General features: G+C 34.3%; 1 protein-coding gene across 1 annotated transcript in view; it reads right to left on the bottom strand.

Moving 5' to 3' along the window:
• Window positions 1-993: 993 nt before the first annotated feature.
• Window positions 994-19,221, bottom strand: part of CNTN5 (contactin 5) — a gene marked incomplete at its 5' end in the record, with an annotated part of 571,224 nt that continues 552,996 nt past the window's right edge. Inside the window, 4 exons of the mRNA XM_088017513.1 lie at window positions 994-1,097; window positions 5,608-5,776; window positions 13,775-13,887; window positions 14,328-14,514. Coding sequence (XP_087873639.1) covers window positions 994-1,097; window positions 5,608-5,776; window positions 13,775-13,887; window positions 14,328-14,514 — 573 coding nt within the window. The remainder of the gene's footprint in view (window positions 1,098-5,607; window positions 5,777-13,774; window positions 13,888-14,327; window positions 14,515-19,221) is intronic.

Raw genomic sequence — 19,221 nt, 5'->3', positions numbered from 1 at the left:
ACATTTTAATTCACAGACTATATATGTATGCATAATTATTTGCACAACAGATTTTAATTGTCCTTAAAATTATTGCCAATTAGAAGAAAACCGTGAACTTAATTCAACATCTATTTTGGCAGTAGGTGGGAAAATGGGAAAGCTCTGTCCTGTATTAATTTTGTTTTCAAGTTAGCACCCTTCGCAACATATCAGTGACTGCAGTTTTTAGTGACCATATTTTTTGTGACTTTAATCTTTTGTTATTAAAAATAAAGATTTATTATATTTGCAGCTAGATAACATAGTAATTAATGAAAAACAATAGCACTTAAATTCATCTGGACTCTCTATTTACCTTGCACTAATGTGAATGGCTTATTCCCTACCCTAATAACTTGCTCTAGGGATGCATATAGAATAGCATATTGGCAAATTTTGCTATTTCGCTATGCAATAACACAATATTTTTCAAAAACAAACTTTTGTGTACTATTCTATAATGGATCACACAACTGAAGTACTTTTTTTTTTCATATCTTCTACCAGCCTGTTAATTGGGATACTTAGCCAAAGGGAAAATGAAAAACAGTAGACTCAGAATCTTTAGCAAACTTTTCATTCTCAGTTTTGTATTTGTGTTTGAAACAGATCTGCTAGAGACCACTTACTTAAGAAATGGATGGCACACACTCAGGGTCATCATATATAAAATCAAATTCCAACATATTACAAAAGTAAAGAATACATTTGACAGAAATTACCTTTGCTTACAAAAAATTCATTACATACAATCTGCATATTTTATTGGACCAAGAACTGTCCTCTCCATTTACAAAACCAAAGAGAAACCTGATGGATAAGTAATATTCCCCCCAACCTCCTATAAGTGCACCATGTGTAGTCCCAGATTTTTAAAGCTCATCTCAGGGTCCTGGGTCTCCACTTACACTACACTCTATTCACCGCTATTTTCAAGCTAAAGCAAAGCAAAGTAAGATAAGTCTGCAGTTTTCACCAAGAGGTTGAGGGAATCATCAATGCCAAGAGCAATGTTACCGATGATGAAGATGGGGAGAGTGTGTGGAGGGTCGACTGGGCACTAGTGATTTTCCCACCTGTGAAAATAGAGAAGCATTAAATGGAGCTAATTATTTTGATTTTGCTTGAATATAGAAAGAGTTGTTTTTAGGTATGTAAGACAAAGGAGTGCAACATGGGTTTGTTTCTGATGAGAGTGTACTTATAAAACAAGACATTGTATAGGGCTCCCAAAAATTATATGGAAGGCAGAATTCTATATGGAATACTGTACTGAAAGGCTATGTCACATTAAAAAAAAAAAAACACATCTACTCAGGAGATTTAGTGTAATTTTCACCAATGATAGAAAACATCCCAAATTCCAGGTATGAACAATAAAATGATTTCTATAGTGTATTGTTCAGGAAAGGGAGCAAGAATAATTAGCGAAAGTTTGTGGCAATAAGAATTCATAATTCAATTACTTCAGTCAATGTTTGAATTCGATAATAAAATTATTTAAATTACTTAATTTACTTATGGGTTCTCCATTGATTTGTTTCGGTTGAGCAGGCTTAAATTCTAGATTCTCACACCAAACTCGGCAAAGGAAGGAGAGCCATCTTTCATTACTCTTAACTATACCCAGGAGAAATTATTCCTTCTTGAGAACAAAATATTGTATGCAGTTAATGTATTAAGGTGGCTGTTTGATTAAACACACTGATCTGAACAGATTAGTTTGAAGTAGCTTTGATAGCTCCACATAATAAGCTCCACATAAACTAAATACTACCCTTAGACCTAACTCCAGTTAATGGTTCCTCAAGTCTGAAGTATGATCATCATGATCGATATTTAATGAATGCTTACTAAATGCAATGCACTGTACTGAGCCCTTTATACATATTATCTCATTCAATCCTCACAACAGTAAGTAACGTTTTTTCACCCTGTTGCAGATGAGGGAACTGGAGCTTAGATAATAGGACTTGCTTAAAGTCATCAAGATGGGATTAGTGGAGACAGATGCTCTTATGATTGGCCTTAATTAAAACCTTAATGATAGATTAATCATAAAATAAAGGTACCAACCAATTTTTGGAATCATCCTTCTGTCAAGTTATCTTCTCTGGCAAGAGTTGAGTGTTAATGGGATCTGGCTGTGATTTTTGTTATGGAAATAGTGTCCGAATTTTTTCTCCAGATGTTTATTTAAGAGCTGGGGGGTCATTTGTTTGGTAATACACACACCACACACATAGCAGCAGCAGTGGCAAATCTTTCCTTTGAAAATCTTTATATCTAAGGCATTAATAGAACTTTAATCAACATATTGGAGAATGTAGCTTGTATTTCACCTTGTACAAAAGGAATTATTGTGAAGTGCATGGACACATGTGAACTATAAGAAAGGCATGATGACAAAGCTTCACTGGAGTGGTATGTGCATTCTTAATAAATAAAAACTGTGAAAACGTATTTTCTATTTATGAGAGTGGCTGAGTCCTTTAAATCGACTAGCATGACACTTTTACCAAAACATCTCATTTTCAGGATGCTAAGTAGGGATTATATCTCAAATTTCACAAAGAATCCACAAAACAAAAACATTATTTTGGTAGAGCAAATCAAAACAAAACACAAACAACATTGGACTAAGTTCTAGTTCCACTTGCGAAACCAACTAGCTATTTCACTCGAGTGAGTTGTTGAACTTTTTAGGGCTTTTGGTTTTTGGAAAATGATAGAATGAAACCAATTGTTCATTTTCTATAGGTCTGAGATAGACAATATTAAGAGTTTTCATTTTATTAAAACTCAGAAAATGGATTGCACTAGCCGTATTTTTTTAACTAAAATATAAAAGTTGACAATTTGTTTTTCATAGAATAGAAGTTGAAACACAGTGGGAGAATCAATGTCTTTATAAATACTTTCAAACTTGGGGCTGATATTGTCCAGATGATATTTTATAATCTGGTTGTCTTAGACTTGACAGGAACCTTGAGGAGTCAGAGAATAATAGAATACTTAGAAGTTGCTAGAAGGATAAAATAAGATAATATATGAAAAATACCTAGTATAATACCAAGAACATGATCATGGGTCAATAAATTCTCATTGTATCATTGCTTTTAGAAATTTGAGACTTATGATGCAAGCAGAGAGTTGCCATCTTTTTCGCTTTTCAGAAATAATCTTCAGTCTTCCAAGGTGCTCTTGAAAATTTAACACCCACATATGAACAGTTGAATTGTAGTAATCAATGTAGAGAAATTATTACCTCTCTTGCACTTGAAGCTATACTTTTATAAATGAATCATAAAGTATATTAAGTTTTAGTGTGGCCACAATGTATTTAAATTCTTAGGTTTTTTCACCTGAATTTCTGAGAAATGTCAGATTTCCTATAGTTTATGTTTTTTTATTTTTAACTTTTCATTTTGAAATAATTTTAGATGCACCAAGAAGTTGTAAAAAAAGAGCAAAGAATTCATCCAGATTCCTTAAATGTTTGTTTCATCATTGTTGTGTTATTATTCTCTCTAAAAATACATATATTTTTCCTGAGTCACTTGAAAGTAAGTTGCAGACATGATGTACATTTACCTCTAAATACTTTAATGTAGAGTTCTTAAAAATAAGACATTTTCTTACATAGCCACAGTACAATTTTTTAAGAAAAGGAAATTATTGATATATATGTTATCTAATCTAGACATTATTCAAATTTTATCAACTGTACTAATTATATCTTTATCTCATCTTATATTTTTCTGTAAGAATTTACTTGTCAGATATTATGTAAATAACTTTTCCTCAAAGCTTCAGTCTAATTATTTTCTTCCTTATATTTGCCTTCTATCCCACTTTGTGGCATCAAAAAAAGTCATATGCAATGCTTCTGGTCTTAATCCAAATTGATAAATACGTTGAATGCAACAAAGCCACACACAGAGTCCTACAGGATATCACTGGATACTTCCCTTTAGGCTGACAATTCTGCTTGAGAATGATTACTCAATAAATAAGCTCATAATTGCCCATTAATTAAATGCACATTAAACATTTTTTATTCAAGAATTCAGGGAAAATTGCCTAATATTTTCTTAATGAGAGATTTGTATACTTTATTAAATCTTGTGTTTTTTTTTTTTTCTGACTACCTCAGTGAAATGGTTACTCATTTCTAAATTGATAACATTTCTCTTCCTTTAATTTCCTTGCTGGTGTAATAACGATGGTAGTGGTGAAGATATGTGGCCTTGGAGACAAGCACACTTGGGTCCAAATCCTGGTTCTTCCACTTAGTGTGATCTTAGGCAAGTAACTTAAATTTTCCCCTTAAAATATGAATAATGTCATCTTCTTCATATAATTATTACTAAGACTAAATAAGATGATGTATAAGACTTATGACAAATCCTAACACATAATAAGGGCTCAATAAAAGCTAGAAATTATTAATACTGCTAATAAAAACTATGAGGCACAAATAAGTTCCAGTGATTTAATGTACAGCATTGTGATTACAGTTAATAATACTGTAGTACACACTTGAAAGTTGCTAAGGGAGTAAATTTTAAATGTTCTTACTACAAAAAGAAATGGCATCTCATTGAGGTTTTGATTTGGATTTCCCTGATGCCGAGTGATGTTGAGCACTTTTTCATGTGCCTGTTGGCCATTTGGATGTCTTGGAGAGGAAGAAAAGGGGAGTATGTCAGAGGGGGAGACGAACCATGAGAGATGATGGACTCTGAAAAACAAACTGAGGGTTCTAGAGGGGAGGGGGGTAGGGGGATAGGTTAGCCTGGTGATGGGTATTGAGGAGGGCACGTTCTGCATGGAGCACTGGGTGTTATGAACAAACAATGAATCATGGAACACTGCACCAAAAACTAATGATGTAATATATGGTGATTAACATAACAATAAAAAATTAAAAAAAAAAGAAATGGCAGTTATGTGACGTGATGAAGGTGTTAGCTAATGCTATGGTGGTAATAATTTTGCAGTATATAAGTGTATCAAATCAACAAGTTGTATACCTTAAACCTACAAAGTGTTACATGTCATTTATATCTCAATAAACCTGGAAAACAAACAAAAAATGATACTCAATAGAATTTACAATTTACTCTGAAATCAATAAAGATGATCCAAATTTAATTTTAAGGAGCAGTTCCTTTAAGCTCTTCTGTACCCCATTCTCCATTATTTAATGATAAAGGTAATCAAGGTAATAGAGAAATAAGTATGTTAAATTTGTGCACTGGCAGTTTAAAAGCAATATTGCAAAGCCCAAATGGCCAGCAAGGTGCTGCTTGAGACTAGAATGGACAAGGGAATTTCCCAAAAATAAGCGCATTCTAATGAAACATTCTAATGAGAAATCCTTTCTAGATTTATAGAAATTCCTCAATTATGGACATAAGGGCAACATTCCTATTAATTGGAGGATGGTATGGAAATCAGAGTGAGAAGTGAGACCCTTCCGAAGTTTTCACCCATGCAATCCATCATATTAATTTTGGTGAGGTTTACACTATTTAACGTTGTTGGTGGTCATCACATTAAGCCTATTATGTCAAAACTTACCTGAATAGGATGGTACCCTGATTTGGGAACTAGCTGTCCCATCCCCTCCTTCACTGTATGCTCGAACTTCAATAATATAGACTCCGGCATCTGGCAGTGGTACTGCTGCTTGAGGTTTCTGTGTTTCAATAACTTGACTGTTGCTGTGCCCCTCTTGCCTATAAAAAACCTGGAAATAATAACAGAGATTTGAACATTTCATATTCAAATGAAGATTCCAAATCTGTATTAACTGACTACCATATGTCACATTTTGAGCTAAGGAAGCCTATGGCTTTGACAGATATGTAAGTAAATGCAATGTATGTGCTATATGGAGCAGTGGAAGTGTACATAAGATGCTATGGAAATATAGGAGAGAGAGAGTTTAATTCTGTCTGTGGATTAGGAAAGGCTTTTCAGAAGAGGTGATGCCTGAGTTAAGTATCTGAAGATGAGTGGAGTTTACCAGATGGAGAAAAGGATGAGAATTCTAGGAAAAAATAAGAAAAACAAAAATACACCTAAGCGATGAGAAACCATAACATTAGGGTATGGGATAGACAGAAGACATACAGGGATGGGGATACATGAGACTAGAGCAGCAGGTAGTGAGGGGGCATATCACTAAAGTCTTTCATTCTTGATTATTGGAATGAATAGTATCCTGAGGGAGTACTCACAGCTGTCATCTTCAAATTCAAAGGACTAAAGAGATAGTTTGTTAAATATATCAACAATCTTTAACAATGTAGGAAATCACTGAAAAGTTTAGTGTTTTTATTTACTTCTGTGGTTGTTTGCTTTTCTGTGAACTGGCATTTAGATACTTTGGATAGTAAAGTCTTTTTGACATCTAGATGTCCATTGTACTAGAATAGAACATGTATTCATGGCAAATGGTTTCAGAATTACAAATTAGAACATAGAATTATCCTGGGGCGCCTGGGTGGTTCAGTTGGTTAAGCATCTGCCTTTGGCTCAGGTCATGATCCCAGGATTGAGTTCCATATCGGGCTCCTTGCTCAGCAGGGAGCCTGCTTCTCCCTCAGCCTGCCACTCCCCCTGCTTGTTCTCTCTTGCTCTCTTGCTCACTCTCTCTCTCTCTCAAGTAAATAAATAAAAATCTTTTTAAAAAGGACATAGAATTATCCTATGTTTACAAATCAGAAAGCACAGATCATAGGAGTTATGCAATTTATACAAGATCATGTGGCTAGTTAGGGAAGAAATTGCATTAGAAGGTTAAAATTCTGATGATCAGTTAACAGCTGCTTCAGAACTATATTATTTTGTTTCTACTTACAGACCTGGATTCAAAACAATCTCCTACAAACAAAATTAAACAAAACACAATCTCCATATTTCTGTCTGGGCAAATTTGGTTCCATTATAGGACCTGGTGCATGGTAAACTTAAGAGAAAGCTACTTCTGTTGCCATCATTGTTCATTGTCAATGGTCAGTATTTCAATTGCATCATAAAAGATACCTTAGGAAGTTAGATAAAAATTTATGTTTTTTCTTATAAAAATATGTTTTGAGCTTGAACTAACCTACAGAGAGGGAAAAAAACTTTAGTAGAACATTCTTGTGATATATTGAAACCTGCCTGTACTTGATCTCCCTTTTGCATTCTGGTAATAAATGGTGCCTCCCTTTCACTTTTCTTTCACAGATTTAAATTTACTTCAGGGTCTCAGGAGAGAAGTAACTTCTCTCTAAAAGTATTTAGCATGTACAATAATTGTATGTATTGAAATACTTATAGGGAAGGAAGCCATAGCCTCAATGTAGTCGCAAAGTGGTAAGAGTATCATCAAATATTTATTGGGCATATCATGTGGGCCAGGCACAGTGTTATATATTGGGGATTCATAACAGAACAAGACCACATGTTCCTGCTCTCATGGCACCTGCAATATAATAATGGGGACAGATACCAATGCAGGGAAGTGTAATAGGAAATGTATTTGGTGATATAGCAATTCACAGAGTAGTACTTGGTCAAGATTTGGGGAATCAGAAACATTTCTCAGAGCATGCCTACAGCAGGTTCTTTCAGCTTAAAAAATGACAATTGTATCAGAATTTATGCTTCTTATTTTGACTGTAGCAGTGTAATGAATTAGAATTCTGATCATCCACATGAGGTAATTAGAAAGCAAATTGATGGCAATGGGGAAGTATGTAAATTGGTGAGGATTGGCAGGGGAGTGACTATTTTAGAGGACATTGTTATTATGGTTCAATAAATTACAATTCTTATGACAAAGAAAAATGCAGCTAGTAATGCGTATCTGATGTTGCTGTAAAATCCAGAGTTGAAGAAAAATTTGTGGATCAGTTGAGGTTTGGAAACAAAAGGTAAAAGCAGGAAAAATACCAGTTAATAGTAGCAAAAGGAGTTTGAGATTAAATGTGGCTTTTACCAGTACATCCAGGGAGGTGTGATGTTATGAGTCAGTAATAGGTATACTAAGTGAAAAGATACATTAAATTAATGTCTTAGGTGCTTGAGAGAATCTTGGCTCATCTTAAAATCCTGATTTAGTAAAGATGAATGAGAATTAGAAATATGAGAAGGTTAAGGACTTATCAAGACATGTCAGAAATAGTTATTGACAATAAGGAGTCCAGGGAGTACTGTGAGAATCTGGACATTTACAGAATGGCGGTTGTGATGACAGCTATCTTTAGGCATAAAGGAAATTGTATTTTCAAGACTATCCTCAAATTCTACTTAACAAGCTGGGAAGAATGAGTTAATCAAATAAGTGATTCTAAACAAAAAATTAATGTGGTACTGCAATTCTGAAAGGCATGATCTGGAAACAGCTAGTCTATATTGATGGTAACACAATAATGGTGTGAGTAGGCTTAAATATATAACAGTAAATTTTTGCTGGTTTTACCCATGAGTGCCCCTGAGAAGGATGGATTCTTTTAAAGGGAAGGCCTATTCAGCACCTGAGCATCTTGGGATCTTGGGAATAGTCAACAGGGACATCTGCTCTTCATAATGGAAAGTGAGGAATCTGAAGCCCCAATAGCAATAGGAGGGTGAGAAGTCAGCAAGATGATAGAAGCAACATGAAAAGAAGTTGGGGAAGCGTTAAGCACCAGTGAGAAGCCACTGACTGGAGGATGGCCAAAAGCACTTTTAAGAACAGGACTTTCTATGGGCAATTTTCGGATATTTGCTTGTATGGTGTGCTTTTCATTCTACCTGCTCCCGCCAACATTTCTATCAAGTCTACTTTCTACGTGTATATATTTGATATTATATAAGCCATTTTTGTTTCATTTGAAAAAATATTTTATCATAAAAAATTTCAAGGAAAATCACATGTAAGAGGATAGTATAACTCATTATATATGAGTCGTTTTAATTTGTGGGTATCACAAGAAAGAGGCTGAATCCCGTACATGGAGTGAATATAAGATGAAGGAACAGCTGCAAGATACAGGAAATCAATGAGACTAGAATGGCCAAAAACATTAAGCTCCCTCGAGAAGCTGGATAAATATAGAGGTGGTCTTCAGAATTCTGTAGGGTGTGGAATAAAATATCAACCCAAGCGTACCTATATCTCAAGAGTCTGGAAGGCCCTGATATCTAAGTTGAATAAATAAACAAAAATTTCTGTCTACATTGATGGAACACATTATAACCAGTAAACTTTGAGCCTGATTTTCCCCCTACTCTCCCTGGCTCTGTAAACAGGCAGAAAGTAGAGGTAAGGGGGAAAGATATACGGAGAAAGGGTTGTATATCTAGGAAAGGTTACTTTTTAGTTGTAGCCTAGAAAACAAGACCTTATTTTTTTTTTTTTTTTTTTTTGGTATGTAGCCTGAGGCATTGTCCTGAATTCCTTCTGCTTGTTTTTTTTTTTTTTTTTTTTTCTGAATGGATAAAACTTTCACTCAGTGGGAAAGAGGATATTTGCACAACTGAAAGTATAGCTTTTGGGCATTTCATATTTATTTTCCCTTTCACTTGGGCTTAAATCTACATGAGAAGAATAAGGTGGAGATAAGATGGTTGTTTTACTTTGTAATCTTGGTAAACTTCTTTCATAATATAAAGAAAAAATTTCTTCATTCTCAAGATTATTAAGGAGAATTATGGCTGAATATGCTTTAGTCCACAGTTTGTTATTGGCATTGGTATTTCTTTAGGAATGCCAGTAACAGATGTGCCAAAATTAAAGACTCTACATACAGACTTCACACTAGAGGAATTAAAAAATGACATTTTCTTCATTGAAAAGCATTTATTTGGGAAAAATATATTGTTAGAAAAAACTTATTTGAAGTTTTTGCTCCATTTTCCCCATCACTTATAAATAATATATTAATAATATAGGTGGCTTTTTCCGATTTGGGAAATGTAACAAAAGAAGAGAAAGGAATAATAATGGACTTGAAGGAGTTATAAATATACTAAGTAAACTCCCAAATTTGACTTAACTTTTCAAATGGGAGTTATTTTATTTGAATGAGATTAATTTGTAGCCATATCTTCAAGGGACAATCTTTCCCCAACATTCTTCTGGTTCTTCAAGCTTCTAATTCTCTTACTTTTTAATGAAAGCTGTGATGTCTTGAAATTATTGCTATTAAATCTAGACTTGTTAAACAAAATCCCAGAAGTTCAGGATCTCTTGGATGATCTCAAAAAGCAGTAAGAAATTTCACAACTAGGTAATACTTAAAATTTAACTGAATGGATTTAATTTTAATATGTCTCCCCTGATACAACCATTTATGGCTTGATTCCATCCTTCTTCCACTATATTCTTGGTCATTTTTGAGGCCTCTGATAAGATTTATGATGAGGAGACCTCCTTTATCTTCTGAACACCTTGCACAAAATTTCTCATCATATCTTTCTCTGTTAACATTTTGTCCTTATATATGTTGACACTTCAATCTCTGAAATTATGTAAGGAAGTAAGATCCATGCTTCTTAGAAAATGGATTGGTTGAATGTCAAATTCCACTATTTTATCTTACTCTTTTTGTTATTTTTAAAGAATGATTTCAATCCTGTATTTAGTATCCTAACTGTAAGAAAACAGTTGAGTGTGTTATTTATGGACCAAGTCTGGAGAACAAATCTATTTTTCTCCATATTTATCACTTTTCAATCATTTTTACAATCTGGAAAACTTCTAGATGAAGACTTTTCTGAGTTCATCTACTTTGGACTTAATATAAAAGATGGAATACACAGTCCTTGCATTTTAAAACCTCAGGCATTGACTCCAAGTTCCCCATTCTCAAACTTACATACCATGTACATTTCTAGTGATCTCTTTTGCTTATAAAAGTAAAGTAACTTGGCAAAGACAAAGAGTAAAAACAAATTTACTTCTCTTTTTGATATTACAATTAATTGTGGAAGCTTTCTCTTACCCTGTTAAGCAGGACGTCCTCTACCTCAAATTGCCTCACAGATAGAGAAATAGAGAAATAATGTGCTGACTTGTACCTACTTTTGTTAATCTTCTGTACTGCCGTATGCTATTGTGCTTAAGAGGTGGCCCACTGTTATATTGGTATTCTTGGCCCAGTGGTTAGGTCACTCTTGGTCTGGCAATAATTTGGGGGGACATAGTAGAACTCAAAGAGGTTTTTTTCCCCTGAGTTTCATGCTCAGTCTTGGCCTCTCCATACTTGGGTGAACCTCCATCCAAATGGTACAGTTCTTTAGTTGCAGTGCAGATCCTTGCCTAGGCTGGAGGAGTTTTCCACAAAGTCATGCTCAAAAAGGGGGCTACAAGCTTGTGTTCTCTGGGTTACAACACTGTAGTTTAAATTTGCAGCTATTGTTTGTAATCTCATTCCTGGCTCTTTGTGCCTGTGTCAGGAGGAGCTTTCATCCTTAGCTACCTGCTCTGTGAAAACCAGACTTTCCCAGGAGAATCCAGGCTCTGTGTTAAGCCGCAGTCATTAGTCTAGTCCTTTTTCCCTCATGGGGCCCTTTGTGACATTTCCGCCAATAGGTCTCTCATTGGGGATTATCCTGTTCATTAGAAGTTCTAATAAGATTAGTCACAAAAGAACAAGCTTTGAGGTCTCACTCCATTTGTTATCAGCAGACTCCTTTCTTAGGATGAGATCTTTCTTCTCAAGGACATAAGGAAGTATAACTATTTCAATGAAGTAAAAGAAAAAAAATCATCTATCAATGTGTACCTACTTGTCATTAACTTACACAACTAAGATGGAATATGCTAGTGATTCTTCCCCCAGCAAGAAGGTATTCCAAGGTAACTTCTGCTGTCTTCATTTAGACAGAACTGTCAGGCAACTTTCAAAGATCAGTTTCTTTTGTTAAAATTTCACCTAACCAGATATTCTCTTCTCAAAACAATTAGAATAAATAGTAGCTATTTTTAGATCACCTTCTATATGCTAATAGCTATGAGCTATTTTACATAAATTATCTTATTTAATCCATAAAACAATCTTGTATGATAAATATTATTTTATTGTTATTTTTGCCATTTTGAAGTTAAGAAAATGAGACTCAGAGAGATTAAGCAACTTGCTCAGAGTTACACAACTAGGATTTGAATGAAAGTCTGACTCAGAAGCCAGTGTTCTTTTCCAACTACACTTAACAAACGGGAAGACCATGCTGGAAAAACACACATCTGATAATATACACTTATGAGTAATTGCATAATATACTTCTAGCTGGGTTAAATTAATTTATTCATCCATTCTAGAAACATTGGAGATAAAGTGATGAGAGTTTCTGCCGTCTATCACATATAGTCTGGTTGGGGAAACAGCCACATATAAAGAGGAAGAACAGTGACAGAGATAGATGGGGTAATTGTGAGCAAAAAGAAGGATTACCTTGTTTGGGAACCCTATGCCCAACCTCACATATTCTTCAGGTCTTATTACCTGAGAGGTGCCTTACTCTGACTGTTTCTGTCAGATGGCTGTATGCTTTCATGTAGTTCTAACTTGTTTTCTACTTTGCCTCTCTAGTTTGGGAGTTTGTTTGCCATAGTTCTAATGATATTAGATTGGTTCTTGGAAGGTATATCACCATTTATGGCCATACTGCTACATCTAATTATCGAAGGTATATTTGCCTTAGAGGAAAAGTTGTAAGGACATGGTTATTTGGGTAAGGGCATAGAAGAAGAAGGCAAAGGGAGGGGTATAAAAAATGGCTCACCTGCCCTCCCCAAAAAGATCAAATTCAATATCTCTGAGGATTAGAACAGATTTCAGTATGTATGTTTGAGTAATGAGGGTGTCTGCCATCCATACTAATTATAGTCTGTAAGAAATAATATAATTTGTGTCTTAAAATATGATTAATGGGAATTACTTACCTTAAAAATATATTTCATTTATAACTTCTTAAGTTTTTACCTTCAGAATTTTAGCATTTTATATACAAACTACTGTGTTACCATTTCTGTTAATTGAAAAGCCACATAGATGATGATTTGCAGTCTAAATATTATTAACATGCTTAAAATTTCTGATATAAATAATATTCAGTGTGTGGTTCTATATGGAGTTTAAGACAATAATAAAATCTGATGAAAAAAGAATTTGAAATTCAACCAAATCAATACATAGATCACATATATTTTAAAATTAGAGACAAAGTTGTTTTTCAAAAACAAACTAAATGTTTTCATATTTCCAGCTCTCTTGCTGGCACATTTCAGGATGACTGTATGTGAAATGCTATGTCTATTTTGGAGTTTGCTATCTCTCCATGGACTCTTTCTTAACCCAGTGTGCTGGCCTTAGCATTTCTTCTTCTTTTTTTGCTAATAGTCTTTCCACCCAAGTTAAATTATCCAGTCTTTGTCATCTGCCAGAAAAATTTGTCTTCAGGGAGAAAATGCTAGGGCTCTCTCCTTAAGTGCTGATGGTCCTGACACTGCTTCATGGAGCCATCTTCATCCTGTATTCAAATTGTTGCTGCTTTTCCTACTCATTCCCTTCCTATGCCTTGAGCAGTTAAAACTGATTTTGACTGTCTTGGCTTACCTATTGTGGGAAGCTTTCTTCTAAGTTATAGGTAGAAAATGATTAGGAAAAACAGGTATGTTAATGACCTTTTATGCCTTATAATTGTACATCCTCATAATAACAATTTTCAAGATGAGTGTCTATACAAGAGAGTGAAGAAACATACTGACCTTGTAGCCCATGACTTCAGATTCATTGGCTAATGGTCTGACTGGTTCCCAGCCCAGAGAAAGCTGAGACCCTTGCTGTTCCCACCTGAGATTGCTGGGTGCTTGACTAGGGGCTGCAAAATAAAAAGTGAAAGTGAACAGGCAAGGAGTCTTAAATACATTTCTTCACTTAAATCTTTGTATTTCAATCTTTTCTCGTGTATGGTAGTTTGCTGGCACCATAGGCTTCTTTCCAACTGGAGTCAGATAAGGAGGGTTTTTGCTCCATAGTGTCATTTTAATAGCTACTCTACTGAGCTTTTGAACCAGAATCCTTTTATCTTCCTTCCTGTGTCAAAATCGCTTGGCCTTATTTCACAGGAAGATAACCTTTATCTACTGTGAATGCAAAATTTTCTGAGCTAGTTTTGGAATTCAGATCTAAGCTTTCAAGCAAGACTATGAATCAAAACTCCCCTTCAACTCTCCTTATTTTGTACCTCACAGGGCTTTCAGAAATGTTAAAAGATGTTTCCCTTTTGTCTGAAACAAACAAAAATCCCAGGTCACTTACGGGATTTCTTGGTGGTTGCACTCACTTCACTGCTAGGTGGCCCATATCCAGCTCCATTATAAGCCCTCACTGTGAAGTGATATAAAGTGTTTCCTTCTAATCCTGTCAGAATGACAGAGGATTCATTCCCTCTAGTTTTGACTGTTTCTGCAGCATCTTCTTGTTCCATGTCTTTCCGATAACCAACCTGTCAACAAATTATTAAATGACAGATTAATTTTGAAGTTTCTTCCATGCTTGTGATTGTTTAGTTTTCCTAAAGCCCTAAGAAATCACTCTTATATCATCCAATGAACAGGTACTACTAACAAGGCAAAATCAGTCTTAGTCACTGCCTGATTTGCATCTGTGTGCATCTTAGCAGTACTCAACAGAGCAACAAAAGGTGCTACCTTCTAGCCTGGTAGCATGAGTTGCTTGGAAAAGAGCCCAAAACACATCCTGACATTAAGGAAGAATCATTCAAAGAAATTGAAGAAATGCTCTTCTCTTATAGGTTATCAGAAACTTTTACCTTTCAAAGCTATGGAGCTTTTGAATGAATTATTTGAGAAAGAGACATGAACAATATTTCCTTCTGGGCTCCACATGAAGGGAGAGTCATATAAGCTGTATGAGTTTAATAGAGAAGAGGTGACAGAGAACATTCATGACACCTGGGAATAGATACCTATCACACTGCTAGGATATGGGAGGGAGGCAGAAATGAACTTTTCCGTCAAAGCACAATTTATGCATTGAGATGATCTTTCCTGATTATAAGTTCATGGTGACGCTCTCATACCAAACTTGAACCCTTTGTGAGTTTAAGTAACTTTTTGTGTAACAATATTTAAGTGGATAAAAGAGTAGTTTTTATTCCTCTACTTACTTACTGTGGTAAAAGTAATGGGAACAGTAGCCCCCCCAACCCCCATTAATTACCGTGGTGAAAGAAGTGGATCACTGTACCCATTTCATCCTCCTTCAAGTGCTTTGTCTACTGTAGAGGCTGAGAAGCCAAACACCATATTTTCCAGAGGCTTTCAACTAAGGTTGCTACTACACAGTATAGGCAGTGAGGGGTTTTTATTTATTTGAAATATTCTGGAGTATGCCTAAGACTGCCATTTCCAGCTATAGCCAGAGGAAGTCATTATAGGCTCTTGTGTCTCAGAAAAAAAAACAAAACAAAACTCAAATGTTTTTTCACCGCATCACCTCAACCAGCCTAGGTGCTGGCTGAAGGCAAAGGGAATAAGAAATGGGTAGAGGAGGAAGAAAGTTAAAAATTGTAACTGCAACTTTATGAAATGAAGACTATAATAGCAATACTTGCTTCCAGGTACAGTTTCGTGTATACATATTAATGACTTGGGCCCCTTCCTTTTTCTGATATTTTATAGAGTGTCATAAGTAGGTAACTTTCTAATGTAGTTCATTAGAGGAAGAATAAACTTTCACCCTGAGATGGACAGATTTACTGATGGAACTTTCTCTGACTTTCCCGCTTAGGGAAAGGGTCAGTACATTTTCATTTGTAAAAGTGATATTTGTACCATATCAGTATGGAACATGGTTGTTGCTTATTGTTGCTTATGAGGGTTGTTGAGTGGGGAAAAGGAAGTGTATGTATGTTGAGTAACCAAAGGCATATGGTACATTAGTGTTCAACACCCATTTCACTCTCATTCCAGTTATCTCCCTGTACTGAAGAGGATGGAGAGCTAAAAATCTTATTTCTAAAGGTTCCTTTGCAGTTAGGACTCAATGTGTTGTAGCTTCAGCCGGTCAGATGAATAAACCTGAGATTTGAAAGTAAAAGTGAGATGGAGATTGAACTTCTGCTTCTGCATTTCTGCTGGTAAGCGCATTAATGGAATCATTATTTTTCCTTCCCTCCTGGCCCCCCAAGGCAGCATTAGTAAGTGACTCATTGTCTAAACATTAGCTTTATGAGAGTCGAGAATCAGGGCACGGGACATCCATTTTGTTGGTGCAAATCGTAGTTTGCATGGTGGGATTCTGGAACTGGCAACAACAGTGGAGGTCTACAGATCACAGCAGCTTCCTGAATGTGGCACCATCCTGATTATAGTGGCTTCTTTAACCATAGCAATGGAGTATGCTTCTGGGCCTGGTGGCTTAGAAGACATCTTCCTTTGTGTTGGTTCTATAGTTTGACTTTAAGAGTCATTCTTGATCTTTCAGGTCACCCTGAAAGTCTGTTAATTTACACTGATAATTTTGTAAAACATTTAATAACAATAATATTTCTTACTTAAACTATTTAGAGTAATTTAGTTCTTTGTGACTAACCCCTATCTGATACATCTACACAAATCTCATATATCTTTGTATATATCTATCTCTTTATTTTCTTTAAAGGCTAAAAAGGTAATTCCTATTTCTCATCTCTGTCTCTTCACAGATTTGAACTGGTATACAGCTGAGTGATTGAATTTCAAATATCTGTTTGATTAAGCTGGAATCCTCTAAAATCTTAACTTTTATATGATGAGCTTAACTTGCTTCATCTTTGAGAATATTTTAAGTGAATAAATCTAAGTTATTTTCAAACTACAAAATTGGCTGAGATGTCATTAGATGAACAAACACATATCTTTCCTTTCCAGTGATATATCTGATTCCCACTTCTCTGTTTTAATTTTCTTTAATTGGTTAGATTATTTTAAATTAATTAAATATATGTATTTGAGGGAAACAAGTATGATTAAGTTCAATAAATTTTGATGCAGATTTGATACAGATTTCACTATAAATTTTGACTTCTAAATATTGAATGTTTAATGTTCTGATTAATCACCATAAAATTAAACATCCTAGTGAAAGATAAAATGTTTCTTAAGTAACTGCTTGTGAAAAAGAAAACAAAAACAAAACCAAATTCCAACTGAAATCTACACAGTGTATTCTGAAGTATGCTTCAGGTAAAAAATGTTCTTGTTAAAAAGAAAACAACTTTAACTGAGGGTACTCATTTAAAATAAAGCACATCAGGGGTGGGTGGGTGGGGGCGACGGGTGAAATATGTGAAGGGATTAAGAGTACACTTATGATGAGCACTGAGTAATGATATATAGAATTGCTGAATCACTATATTGTACACCTAAAACTAATATAACACTGTATGTTAACTATACTGGAATTAAAATAAAAAGCTTTAATTAAAAAATCAATAAAAAAATAAAACCTACAGAGAAATCTAAAAAAAAAATCCACACACTCTCTTTCTAGCATGTTTAAAAAAAAAAAAGAACAAGAGTTGTTACTTTCACAGTGAAATAATTATTTGCCCCCCACCTTTTTTTTTATGGGAGAAAGGGTAAAACAAAAACAAAAATATTTGGAATTTAACATTATGCTTCTTTCATGATTCTTAAATTAAATTAATACGGTATTCACAAGTCACACACACCTTCTAAAGTTGAGACTTCATTCATTTTTTCCCCCATGATTCAATTTCCATCCTGATGATATATTTCATCAAAGCATACACTTTGAACTCTATATGAGATCACTTGAAATTAGGTTAAAAATGTTTAAAAAGATACAACTATCTAAAACTGGAAGCATAGATAACCTACTATTTTATCAACTTCAGATAATTGTCTTTTGTATGTGTCTGTGTATTTCTTCCTATATTTTCATTACATATATTTAATATAACTATGTACCTATAATTTTATGTCCTACTTTTATTCTCTAACAATAAGTATTTTCTCATTTTTCCAAGTAATATTCTATCATATGTCTGTATACCAAATATTATTTAACCAGTGTTCTATTGCTCTATTCGGGTAGCTTCCAACTAATGTTTTTTAAATTAAAATGTTGCTATGAATATCTTCATCTGTATTGTTTTCTACATATTGGATTAATTCCCCAGGGTAGAATCCCACACAGGAGATTATGGGGTCTAAAGTAATGAAAATTGTTACGCTTTTTGATACAAAAAATGTCACACTGGTTTTCAAATAGTTTGCACAAATTTTCATTTCCAAAAAAAGTTTATGAATCTAAGATATACCATACTATTGCAAACTCTAGGTAGATCATGGGTTTGGAGCCAGAAGGTCTATATTTGAAACTTACTTTTTTTATCTGTAAGCTATATATAACGGGACAAGTTACTTGACCACTGAGTTTCTATACCCTTTTTATAAAACAGGCAAAATACTACTTACCTCAATTTCATGAATCATTTTTAAACTGCTCCCCTATTGTCACTAAACTACTTGAACTATTTTTTCTTGATGTTTTAATATTTCTGGTTTTTCTTATTTGTAAGTCTGTTAGTATCCTGTTTTTGATATCCTTCATATTATTTTGATTGTCCAATTTCGTCTCTTAAAAACTCTATTTAAAATTATAATAACATGTGATGTCATTAGTGGCAGACAGGAAACATGACTTCTGAGTCAGCCAATACCTGTAAGAGTATAGATTTGAACCTAAATTTACAGGATAGCTCTTTTTGGTAAATAGCCATTTTTTTAATCCAAAGTTGACTCTCCAGGATAATTACAATTTTAACTATGCAGATAGTACAGTTGATTTTCTGGTGTGATGGTTCTAAGATATACATGTCACACACAACCCAGTTCTTTTACATGAAGTTGCAGGATCTAAAATCTAAATCCATGATTTTTGCCATTTGTAGTAGATGGTTACTGGATGAGTTGTGAACTTTCCCTTATTTCTCAGTTTTCATACAGTTATATATATAATATATATATATTATATATATAACTGTATTTGTAAATATATATTTGAAAATATATATAATATATACATATATATTATATATAATCAGTGAATTATATATATGTATAATTAATGAAGGAGTCTCCCTAATATTTTATCTTCTCCTGATTTTTGCTACCTGTTAGAT

This window comes from Eumetopias jubatus, unplaced genomic scaffold, assembly GCF_037043125.1.
Source record: "Eumetopias jubatus isolate StellerSeaLion01/CBP00866 unplaced genomic scaffold, mEumJub1_p1.0 scaffold_13, whole genome shotgun sequence".
In the NCBI taxonomy this organism is placed as follows: Eukaryota; Metazoa; Chordata; class Mammalia; order Carnivora; family Otariidae; genus Eumetopias; species Eumetopias jubatus.
The sequence above is the reverse complement of the archived record's forward strand: the minus strand, read 5'-3'. Positions and strand labels throughout refer to the sequence as shown.